General features: G+C 38.1%; 1 protein-coding gene across 4 annotated transcripts in view; it reads left to right on the plus strand.

Moving 5' to 3' along the window:
• Positions 1-13,233, plus strand: part of SPATA16 (spermatogenesis associated 16) — a 269,495-nt gene that overhangs the window by 168,850 nt on the left and 87,412 nt on the right. For all 4 annotated transcript variants that reach the window (XM_069579806.1, XM_069579802.1, XM_069579823.1 and 1 more), the window contains exon 5: positions 10,366-10,450. In XM_069579806.1, the coding sequence (XP_069435907.1) occupies positions 10,366-10,450 (85 nt within the window). The remainder of the gene's footprint in view (positions 1-10,365; positions 10,451-13,233) is intronic.

Genomic DNA, 13,233 nt, shown 5'->3' on the forward strand with positions numbered 1-13,233 from the left:
TTAAAAATAATGATAGTCATTCTTCAGGTCTTAGCACTGAATCACTCTATTACAGCCAAAAGTAATCATTTCCCCCTTTAAAATTCTATAGCACTTACGCTCTGCACTTCTTAGTTAACATTATGTACTTAACATTTGCATAGTTCTTTACAGCTATAAAACTGCCTCGTATTTTGATTACTCTTTTCAAATATGGCTGTTATACCAATACTCAAATTGGCAGCTCACAGAGGTCAGCATCGTGTCCTTATACTTTTGAATGTTGCCATGACTCTAAATCTTATTGTAATAAGCATTTACTGAAAATGTTGATAACCCTATTTGGGGGTTTCGCATAGAAAAATTAATCATCAAAAATAAAAGCAAGCTTATATATATAATCTGAAATGAGTTTATTCATTTAGACCTCTTCAACTAGACATATATTTCTCTATAGGAATAATAATACATTTCTTGATATGGCCAGGAAAGGAAAAGTTGACTGTGTCAGATTAACAAGCCAGAACCAAGGAGAAAGCATGTCTGCTGGTGAGACAAACAGGGGATAGGGACAGGAGAGGAGGACCAGACACCAGTAGGTGATAGTAACTACCCTCACTGTTTCATCAACCGCAGCAGTAGAGTCTTTAGAGAGTACCAGTAGTCAACAATTTGGCGAGAAATTAGCACCAAGGAATTCCAACAAAAGTTAACAAAGTCTTGTAAAAGCCACAAAAGAAAAGAATGGTTTTACATACTAACAAATAGTACTGTTAATAAAGAGTACAGTACCACAGTGAAGAGGCCAAATTTTGCTGTCAAATGTATTTTGTTCAATTCTGATCTTTTCACCACTTTTGGAAAACTAATATCCTCAATCTGAGGAACCTCAGTTTCCTCCTTTCATAGCTTGAGTGTAAGAATTACATGAGATGGAAAAATAATTACTGTATACTGTGCTGGCCAAAAAGTTCGGTTGAATTTTTTATAAAATGTTACAGAAAAACCCTAATGAAAATTTTTGCCAACCAGTACATGGTAGGCATTCAAGAAATATTAGTTGCTGTTACAAATAACAATACTATTATTGTTGTAGTGTGTGGTGGTTATCAATTGAGAATCTAGAGACAGACAATATTTGAAATTCCTGGCTAGCAGGCAGACAGTGAGCTTCAAGGAAAACTCTCATCCATTACTGGACAATCTTGCAAGAGCAGGTATGGCTAGGACTCCAGGATAACCACACCTGGAATCAAGTTAGGAACACATTGAACTAGGTTTGGTCTGCAAAAGGTAGAAGCTTGGTCTCAGGGACAAATTTCAGCTATTAGAATTAGGCAATTAGGCACAGTGGCCTGCTTGTTACAAAGATCCAAAGACTAAAATTAACTTACTCAGTGTCCATCAACTACTGAAATGCATGAACCTTCAGCACTACAGGGGCTGAGCCTCCGGATGAACTAGGGGTAGTAGAGTAGGAAAGAGGATGACCAAGGCAAAGGGCAAACAAAAGCAGACATAAGTTACTGGGCACCATATTCATCAGGTTTTCCAGAGAAACAGAACCAGTAGGAAATAAATATACATGGAACTGGCTTATGTGATTATTGGGGGGCAAGGAGTCCTATGATCTGTAGCTAGCAAGCTGAAGACTCGGGATCTGCCCGGGCTGCAGTTGCAGTCTGAGTTTAAAGACCTCAGAACCCAAAGTGCCAATGGGTTCCAAGCCAAGTCTGAATCCGAAGGTAGGAGAAGACTTGTCTCAACTCAGAGACAATCAAAGTGAATTTTCCCTTCAGTTCAGTTCAGTTCAGTTCAGTCGCTCAGTCGTGTCCGACTCTTTGCAACCCCATGAATCGCAGCACACCAGGCCTCCCTGTCCATCACCAACTCCTGGAGTTCACTCGCCCCACGTCCATCGAGTTGATGATGCCATCCAGCCATCTCATCCTCGGTCGTCCCCTCTTCCTCCTGCCTCCAATCCCTCCCAGCATCAGAGTCTTTTCCAATGAGTCAACTCTTCGCATGAGGTGGCCAAAGCACTGGAGTTTCAGCTTCAGCATCATTCCTTCCAAAGAAATCCCAGGGCTGATCTCCTTCAGAATGGACTGGTTGGATCTCCTTGCAGTCCAAGGGACTCTCAAGAGTCTTTTCCAACAGCACAGTTCAAAAGCATCAATTCTTTGTTGCTCAGCTTTCTTCACAGTCCAACTCTCACATCTATACATGACCACTGGAAAAACCATAGCCTTGACTAGACGGACCAACCTTTTTTTCTATTCAGGCCTTCAACAGGTTGGATAAACCACACCTACTTTGGAGAGAGCAATCTGCTTTACACAGTCTATGGATTTAATATTAATCTCATCCCAAAACACCCTTATAGACACACCTAGAAGAATATTTCATCAAATATCTGGGTACACCACAGTTCAGTCAGGTTGACACTTAAAATTATCCCCCACAAGCACCTACTACCTATCAGGTGTGGAAAGAGGCTCAAGAACAGTGCCTCCTGAGGTTTAGTCTAGAGCTACTTCTGGAGTTGATGGGGATGTTCTGTGTCACTCACTGTAGTAACCACTAGCTATTTGTGGCTATTGAGCACTTGAAATGTACCTCGTGTACCTGAGAAACTAAAGCTTAAATTTTAATTTTAATTCATTTAAATATTAAATATAAATAGCTACATATGTCCAGTGGCTACCATATCAGATAATACAGGTCCAGGGAAAGCAGGTAATACACAAGTAAATCAACAAGTAATCACACAATGTGAGACTTACACAGGAAAAGGATAAGATTCTGGTTGAGGTAGGGCAGAACTTATTTAGTTAAAATGGTCTGAGTAGACCTCGCTGAAGAGGTTATCAATGTTTAAGCTAAAGCCCAAAGGCCTAAATCTTGAGAAGGAGCAGCCAGATGAATAATTGAAGGAGGAGATAGATTCCAGGCAGGAGGAACCACATGCACAAATGCTCCAAGGTTGGAAACATCCTATTTGCATTGAGCAACTGAATAAGCCACACTGGATGGAAAAAGTGTTGAGGAGGAAAGAAAGGACAGCCTACTACAATAGTGGCAGGCCACCATAGGAGTTCGGGTTTTATTGAAGTAATTTACAGTTACATTTTTAAACATCATTGTGGCTAACTGCCATGTGGAAAATATATGAGCCTACAAAAAGATGCATTGTGTGTTTGTGTGTGTGTGCATGAACTTGAGTGAATGTGCTAGTTTGGCCCTCCTCCCAATCAAAATATAATCTCTTTAGTATTAGCATGTATTTGTATTCAGAAGGAATATGCACTTTGCATCCATATTAATTTATATAAAATTAATGGTGTGCATATACATATGCTCTTGAGCTTTCTTAAGTATAAGAAGAAGGAAACAACCTGTTAAATACAATGAAAATAAAGAAGAATTCTGCAGTGAAAATTATCTGATAGATACACATCTAAGAAGTACTTAAACCAGTTACACAAGTGAAATAGCTGCATACAAACTCTGAAAGATTATCTATAAACTCTTGAGAGAGGTCATTTTCTGGTTGCAGAAGAAAGGAAAGGAGTAGCAACTTAAAAAGGTTAAAAAGACAACCGTGAAACTGACTAATGTCAAGCAAAGGGGACCCACAGAGAAAGATTAAAGAAATTGGAGTTAATTAACTTAGGGAAGAGAAGATTAATAAACTATTGTGAGGATACGTAGACAGAGGATAAAGTCTAGTTGGGGCTGCAGCACCACTGGATAGATAACTGAAGCCCACAGAATAAAACTGCAGCAGGTGCTATTTATGACTGTGAAACTGGAATCAGTGAGGAAAGCAGAGCAATGTCCTTCCACGGAAGTCTTTAATATAGAATAGATTATCATCAGTCTCATTTGAAAGGTTTAAGTGTGATCCTGCCCAAAGGCAAGATGCTGAGCGGAATGACTTTTCAAGGTCCCAGTCAGTCAGCCCAACAAGACCACACAGTGGATGGTGTGATGCGATTTTCTTTTGTTTACCCATATCTTATTGTTTTACACCACCATGTGGCCACACTGAGTAGAAATGCTATAAATTTTGAATCTGAACATAGGCCTGGAAAAATGTCAATAATAGATTCTCATACTTTTAGAATTGCACAGTCTATTTAGAGATACTCAATGTGTAAAGTCACCTGGCATGAGTATCTTTATTCATCATGATTCTTTTTCAATATTAATTTGGAAAACAACACTGATATCTGTCTTATAAATAACAACATGTCAAATTCTTTTATTGTGCATTTGCTATTTGATAGAAATAGGATTTGATTTACAATAAGCTGAATTCATGACATAAAAATCTTTTATTTTAGATGCTATTTATTTGAAAGCCAGATTCTGACCCTGTTACATTTAACAGACATATTAAGTAAATGTGACTTCAGAAAGAATATTTTTTAAAGAATTCAAATACAGTATCAAAAGAATAGTTGATTTACTTGCAGAAAAAAAATAGTAATTATCAACACATTTTTCAAGACATCATGTTAAAAATAAATTTAAATGCAACACATTAAGCCACTCTTTTTGGTACCTTTTTTCTTTCATTTATGTGGTAAATACATCAGCATCCATTAGCATTTGTTAAGCTCTCATATGAGCTAAATGTTGCATTGGATTCTATTTAACACATTGGAGAAATCGACAAAGCCCAGTCTGTCCCTTCATTTCCATGTCACCTCTACTAAAAACGCTTTCTGTTAAACATGGATGGTGAGGTAGACCTAGAGCCAGGCTGCTTGTGTTACAGTCCTAGTAAACTATGTGTCATAGTTTAAGCTTTTTAGTTGAAGTAAATAATGTTTTGTCATTTAATCAACAAATATTTATTGTATGATGACCACACTATAGAGTACCTCATTCACAATGCCAGGCACTCCTTGGGCACTGCAGAGAGAAGAGTGAATCAAATACGCAACAGTTCTGGCCCTCAGGAAGCTTCCCTTCCAGTGATGACCCCACAGTAAATACTGGGGCTTTGGGGGCCTAAGGTCTGTGTTATAATTATTCAACTCTGCTACTATAGCACAAAAGCAGTCATAGACAAAACACAGTGCACAAATAGATGAGCATTGCTATGTTGCATTAAAACTCAATTAACAAACCCAAGTAGCAGACCAGATTTGACCCACAGGCCTTGGCTGGCTGACCCCATAGTTGAAGAAGACAGTAATAAATACTACCAAAGTGAAAAATAATAAACACTATGTGAAATGGTGATAAGTACTGTGGAAAAAGTAAAAACAAGCAAGAGTATGAATAGGATTAGAGTGTATCAGGGTCGTCCTTTACTGAGAAAAATAACACCTGATTAAGACTTGAAGAAGCTGAGCAAAAGAGTCAGGGGTGTCTAGAGAAAGAATATTCTAGGACAGAGACTGTCAGGTGCAAAATCCCAGAGGCAAGAGTGTACCTGTTCTTTTTGAGGAAAGCAGGTGGACAGTTTGGAGCAACTAGGAAATGAGATCAGAGAAGTAATATGTGACCAGATGGCATGAGGCTCAAATTCCATTTTAAAGATGAGTTTTCACTCTGAGTGAGAATAGGAAGCCTTTGCAGTTTTAAGCACAGCAGTGACCTGCTCTGGTGCACTAATTTTAATGGGATCATTCTGGCTGCTGTATTGAGAATAGACGGAGGGAGAAGCGAGAAGCAGGGAGTCCAGTGTGGAGTCTGTTGCAATAATCCTGGTGAGACGTGATGGACCAGATGGCAATGCTGGAGGTGGTGAGAAGAGACAGGATTTGAAATAGGTTTAAGATAACCTGACCAGAATTTTATCTTGGATGGAATGTGAGACAAAGAGGGAAATCAGTGATGACACTAAGATTTTTGCCTAAGAAATTAGATAGATGGAGAAGACTGCTAGAGACAGAGGAAGAAAGGAAGATCAGGGTTTCAGGTATGGAGATAAGATTCGGTATCCCAGTAGAGATGTTGAGATGGCAGCTTTAACAAGAGCCTGCAGATCCAAGAAGAGGATTAAACTCGGTGTATAAATGAATGAGCTGTCAGCCCATGGATAGTGTTTAAAACCATGACACTGATGAGATCACCAAGGGATTGAGTACAGAAAGAGAGAGAATGGGTACAAGCATTGTGCCCTGGGAACTCCAAGGCTAGGAGTCCAAGAAAATGAGGAGACGCCAGCAAAGGAGACTGGAAAGAGCACCCAGGAAGATAGGCGGGAAGTCATAAAGAGCAGATCTGTGCAAGCCCAGTGGGAGGAGGATACTGGAGGAGAGAACAGTTGCATCAGTTATACTGGAGAGGATGTGTAAACTAAAGCCTGAGAAATAAGCCACTGCATTTAAGAGTGTGGAGCCCATTAGCAGCATCAATAGGAGCAGTTTCAGTGAAGTGGGAGGAATAAGAGCCTTGCTGAAGTGAGTTGCAGAGGGAAGTTTTTGTTCTTTCATTCATTTGCTTTTTTTTTTTTAAGAGAAAGAATTAAGATGATAACTGGAAGGGAAGTGAATCAAGAGAGGTATTGGGGGTGTCTTGTTTTGTTTTAAGATGGTAGGAAGAACAGCACTTTTGTGTGTTAGTAGAAAACTCTGAGAAAAGGAGAAATTTAAAGAAAGAGCAGGAAAGTAAGAGAAAGAGCAAGAAAATTGCTGGAGCAGTTTCCATGGGTGGGCAGGACAGGATAAGATCTGGAGCAGAATTGTGGGTGGGCCGGATTCACATTCTGCATGTAAAGTGCTTCTCATGGTGCTCAGCACTTAGTATATCTCAAAACAGACATATTAAACTCCCAACTGTCAATTGAAAGGGTTTGGCTAAAGTGATCTTACAGTTCCAGTGTAGCTACAACATTCAGTAGATGAGTCAAAGAAAGTTGAATAGAATAAAGAAGATGAAAGGAAGACATTTAGAAGTAACACTGAGTCACATCAACTAGCATCTAGGATATTAGTATAAAGGTAAACAAAAGTCTAAAAGATCCCTGAAGGAATGTAGGAAGAGTGACGGGTTAGTGTTTCCTTCTGACTCATGATGTGAGTCAAGTCTCAGGATCCCGCCAGGTACTTGACCCCTTGTAGATAATTAATCAATTATCTTTGCCCTTTATAAGTTCAGCATGATGGAAAACCACTGTCTCTTGTCTCACAAGCACTGCATGGCACAATGTTATTTCCATGCCCTTTTCATGTTCTTCCACTGATGTTTACACTGTTTCATAAAGGCTAAGCTCTAGCGCAGCCAAGATAGGGCAACAGACAAAGGAAAGTAGGGGGTAAAAGCATCACTGCCATTTCCATTGAGAAGCAAACGGTGTCGGAGCAACTGCAACCCCATTGTGTTCCTAATATGAATACAGCTCTGTGCCAAGTACTGGGAGAAACACACTACACTTATGAAAAATAGCCCAGCAAACATGGAGCTCTATGAAACTATAGTTTGTTATCTTTTTATGGTTATAATAATTTTGCTTCACTGAGGGCAGGTAGTAAATTTCAATGAATCTTAATTCTTCACTTAATTTCAATATAGATTTGGAGATGTGTTGCCTTGGAAAAAGGACTTGAGCCCCCACATGTCATAAAATCATACTTAAGAAAGCAGTAAACTTTGACCACACATTGTAATAGAAAAGCAACTTTTGGAAAACATTAATAAAAACAACAAAACTCCTAATTTTGCAACGATGAACTCAAAAACAACTCACCAAAAGGTTTACAAATGCAGGAAAGCTGAGAAGCCCACTGTAGTAACCTACCTCCTCTTCTCTCACAATTGTTCCAATCCAAGGCGCCAAAGAATTGATGCTTTTGAACTGTGGTGTTGGAGAAGACTCTTGACAGTCCCTTGGCTCTCTCAAGGAGATCCAACTAGTCCATTCTAAAGGAGATCAGCCCTGGGACTTCTTTGGAAGGAATGATGCTAAAGCTGAAACTCCAGTACTTTGGCCACCTCATGTGAAGAGTTGACTCATTGGAAAAGACTCTGATGCTGGGAGGGATTGGAGGCAGGAGGAGAAGGGGACGACAGAGGATGAGATGGCTGGATGGCATCACGGACTCGATGGACGTGAGTTTGAATGAACTCCGGGAGTTGGTGATGGCAGGGAGGCCTGGCATGCTGAGATTCATGGGGTCGCAAAGAGTCGGACACGACTGAGTGACTGAACTGAACTGAACTGAACAGAAGGACAGCAATGACTAACATGAGAGAAACAATCGATTTAGATTTTACTTAACTTGAGCCACTGTGTCTATGATCCAGGGTTAACTGTTATAGTTCTTGCATGTCTCAAAACTGTGAAGTTTCTTTCCTGAACTCTGCTCAATATTTTTAGTACAATATGTATGTTGTCCCAGAAATATCTAAGGGGACCTGTGGCTAGAATGTGTAGAAGCTGGTGTCTGACTACTGACTGACACTTATATCTAGCTTGCCACCTGTTGCTCAGCTTAATACTCTGTTTATCTTAGAGTTAGGTAAACTATGCTACATCTGGCTCAGGATATGTGTTTTGTAAATAAAATCTTACTGGAACACAGAAAGTCATCCTTATGTGTTTATTTATTGTTTACAGCTGCTTCTAAAGGCAAATATAAGTAGTGAGGGCCAACAAAGCTTAAAATATTTACTATTTGGCCTTTTACAGAAGGGGCTTCCCTGGGTGGCCCTAGTGGTAACGAACCTGCCTGCCAACATAGGAGACATAAGAGACATGGGTTCGATCTCTAGGTCAGGAAGATCCTCTAAAGGAGGGCATGGCAACCCATTCCAATATTCTTGCCTAGAGAATCCCATGGACAGAGGAGCTTGGTGGGCTACATACAGTCCATGGGGTTGCAAAGAGTCGGACATGACTGAAGCAACTTGGCAGGCACTCACGCCTTTACAGAAAGAGGCTTCCCATACCTTGTTTAATGGCTGGTGTCCTCATTAAGCAGTGTTTGTCTGCGCCGTATTACATATCCGCATGCTGACAAAAGGAGGAATCAGAGTGCAGATGAAGTCTTCACCTCTGAGGACCCAACTTCTATGAATCTAGAGTGTACTGCCCTCGGCAGTAAGATTTTACATTTTCCTTGATATCTTAAATTCAGAATTTATAAAATGGATTTCTGTTAGGTGACAAGTACCTACATGTCAAGTAGATTTCCTTTTTCGGTTATTAAAGGAAGAAAATTTTACAAGTGTTTCTGTGCTAAGTTGAAAAATATAAAAAGGTTTCTAAAAATTATTCTTAAATTATTGCCATTTATTTTGAAATGTCGATGGATAGATTCATTTCAATACCACATGTGTGAAAAGAGAAATATTGAGCTGAATAATCCTTCAAATGGTAGTACTTTTTCCCATTGTTAATCTTGAGAGGCCTAATTTTTTATCTGTCCTGAGTGAAAATCTAAGCATTCTAATTCTTCAACCCAGCACCATAGTAAGTTTATAGCTGCTTTGTCTTAAACAATATATATATTTAGGGAAGGAAAATTTCTAATTCAATTTACAGTTATGTCGAGAAACAACACATATCTGCAGACAAAGATAAGAAAAACATTCAGAGTACAAAGTGATAGGTCTGCTTAAGTAAATAAACTTTTGGTACTAGTGATTGGGCACACAGGATTATTATATGTTTAATTGGCCAATGTGACAATTTGGAATTACTTCTAGTCAGGTTTAATTGGATTTGGAATCTCTGGAGAAAAGAAATAGAGAAGCCCAGCAGAGGAAAAGTCATAAAAGTAAACTGTTTTTCCAAAGGGTGCTAAGCAATGAATTAATATCCACTGCACAATAGTTTTTAATATCCCCTCAGCTTAATAAGACTAATGTGGTGGTTATACACACTAGATTCCAAAACTAATTCAATGAAACACCAAGGCCAGGAAAGCAAAGTTTTTGTTGAGTTGGAAATTTTTTATTTTCAATTTTAAGATGACTAGTTAATCCCAAGGTGAATAATCTCTAATTTAGGTAAAGTCTGAGACATGCCTAAATACCAATATGACAGTTAGCTATATATGTTATGCTAGATTTGAAGATGTTCTAGAGTCCATAAAATAACTGTTACTCTATAAATGCTTTGAAGTTTATTAAGAGGTAACCAAAATGAAGCATTCTCTTTAAATATTCTTACACTATATAAACAGAAAAACCATGTAGAAGACAAATGGCATGTTGCTTCTCTTCTAGATTTAATTTCAGTACCAAAAAAAAAAAAAAAAAAAAGACCTACTTTCTACATTCTAAAATGTGCTTTATGCTTTGCTTAATATTAGCCTAGTCAAATTTAAACAAGATCTTCTTTGGTATTTATATATACTGCCTGCTATAGTTTTTCCTTCTGTCCTACCTATAAATTTTTTTTTAATCTGTCCTTGTTCTTAGGAGTGCCATGATTGCTGACTACATGTTCTGGCTCTGTGGAGGAAGCGAACATGGTATAAGCAAGCTCATCAAACTGTATTGGCAGGTAAAAATTGATGTCCCAACCAGGGAGGAGGAACCCATTTCATTTTTAGAACCAAAATGAAGGACTGGTGCTTAAAAAACTGCTGGAAAAGGTAGCTCTGGGCATATCAACCAGAAGGACACTACTCAGTAGTAATGTATTTATAATTAAGTAGATTTTCTGAGACTAATTTTAAGGGCAAAATTCAAGGTTGTTAACCCTTGGCCCATACTTCAGTTTTACAACCCAATATAAATTTTAGACATCCCAGGAACTATGTTCCCAGACATGCTGCTATAATGACATGATCCTTTAAAATATGAACATTGTGTTTTCATAGATTCTTTTTGATCTGTGAACTGTAAAAGCAAATTCTAGAAGTAATACCAATTACATAATAAATAAAAATACAAACATCCATTGTATTTGTGGGGTAATGTAGCATCTGAAACATTTAATCCATTATAAACTACAGATCTTCTTTCTTATTTATTATTCAAAATAGCAAGAAGAAATCATACCAAAGGTCAACTAGACGTCAAGAAGGGAGTCACAATTTCTCAGAATTTTAAGAAGAATTTGTGGTTGTTCAGTTGCTATGTTGTGTTCTGACTCGTTGTGACCCCATGGACTGCAACACACCAGGCTTCCCTGTCCTTTACTATCTCCCAGAATTTGCTCAAACTCATGTCCATTGAGTCAGTGATGCCATCCAACTATCTCTAATTCAGTCTCCTTCACAACATACAAATCTGTTCTTATCCTATTCTCTCCCCACAAACTGTCAATGACTTTCTCCTGAAATACATTCAAGGTGAGGAACTCATTCCCAAAAAAATAACATCTAACTCCCTAATTACTAAACTACTGTCCTCATTAAAATGGATTTCTACTCCCTTAAAACTTTCATCAAGTGGTTCCCAGTGAGGCCACATGGACCAAATGGAAACCCACTTCCAAATGAAATGTTATCAAATATTTAAAAATCCAGTACAGAAGCCTCTTCCAAATCTCCTCTCCAAACTGTGTGTGGTCTTTTTTTCCTTTGTATTTCAAGATGGTTTAATGTAATTGAATATGAACCTTAGCAACCAACTAGAATAAGATCTGCTAAGACCTGACATTTAAGATAGAAATAATTGTCAACAGTCTCCTGATGCTTCCTGATATTTTCCCCACATTTTCAGTATTGTGTCTTGGTGCCTGGTTTTCTGTTTCTATATCACCTATCATCCCTGTTGAACAATAAAGTACTAGGTTTAACATATAAAATTCTTAGTAATTTATACGGTACCATCTGAATATTTGGAGCTCAATTCACCTGCTATAAAAAGCAAAGATTTAAATTAGCCCTAATATACTCAAAACCTGTAAACTGACCTTCAAAGTATGTAAAATTTAAGACTTTATTTATGTAAATGCAAGACTTTCCTAAGGAAATCTAGACCATGCAAAACAGTAGTTACTTGTATGTATGTAAGCAAATAGTTGTAAAGAATTGCCAGATGTGGAAAATAAGCAAATAATATCTACTATATAGCTATATTAAAAGAAAATGAAAGTGTTAGTTGCTCAGCCATGTCTGACTCTTTGAGACCCTATGGACTGTAGCCTGCCAGGCTCCTCTGTCCATGGTATTCTCCAGGCAAGAATACTGGAGTAGGTAGCCACTCCCTTCTCTAGGAGATCTTCCTGATCCAGGGATTGAACCCAGTTCTCTTGCATTGCAGGTAGATTCTTTACCATCTGAGCCACTGGGGAAACCCATAGTAAAAGAAAGGGGTTATTATTAAAGGATTTCAGAGGTTTTTGAAGAAAGCTGGGAAAGCGATCGAATCTTGAGGATTAGATGATATTCAGCAGACCTGACATTTACTAGGTTCCAAATGAATGCTTGACTAATTCATTCATTCATTAAACAAACACATATTGAGCATCCAATACTTTTTCTACATTGAACAAGGGAAAAATAGATCCAATATTGATATAGCCTAAGATAGGTTAAGCTTGAAATTTTTATAAATGAATTTTTGTCTGTCTTCTTCAGCTTTCAAAAAGTATTAATATCCCTATTTTACTTAACTCAAATTTTTAAAAATATCTCCACTTACCAAAAAGTACATGCTATACAAAAAAGGAATAAAACAAATGCTATTATTTTACTATTTTTCATTAATAAAATACAATAAAAAACATATTTGTCTTTGTATTCTTTTTCTCCTTTAATCTGAAGCAACTTGATATACTGAAAAATGGCCCTCATCTGGAAGTCAGATCTGACTCAGGTCAAGTTCTAACACCAACATCTAACCTAAAGCAGGCTAGACTCCAGAGGAGCTTCAGCTAGAAAATAAGAGGTGATGGTTGGATAGCATCACTGACAATGGACATGAGTTTGAGCAAGCTCTGGGAGTTGGTGATGGACAGGGAAGCCTGGCGTGTTACAGTCCATGGAGTCACAAAGAGTCGGATATGACTGAGCAACTGAACTGAGAACAAGGGATTTGAGTTTTATTCTTAAAGCCCATCTTAGCTCTAAAACCTCATATTTTCAGGGACATTCAAATATGATATCACACAACCTACTGATGATATGGCAAATGAGTGGTTAATATCCAAAATACATAAGCGGCTCATACAACTTAACATCAAAAGGAAAACAACCTGATTTAAAAATGGGCAGAAGACTTGAAAAGACATTTTTCCAAAGAGGACATGCAGATGGAAAACAGGTACCTGAAAAGACACTCAACATTGCTAACTGTCAGGGAAATCAAAACCACAATGAGCTATCACCTCATACC

The sequence above is a fragment of the Ovis canadensis genome, chromosome 1 (assembly GCF_042477335.2).
Source record: "Ovis canadensis isolate MfBH-ARS-UI-01 breed Bighorn chromosome 1, ARS-UI_OviCan_v2, whole genome shotgun sequence".
NCBI lineage: Eukaryota > Metazoa > Chordata > Mammalia > Artiodactyla > Bovidae > Ovis > Ovis canadensis.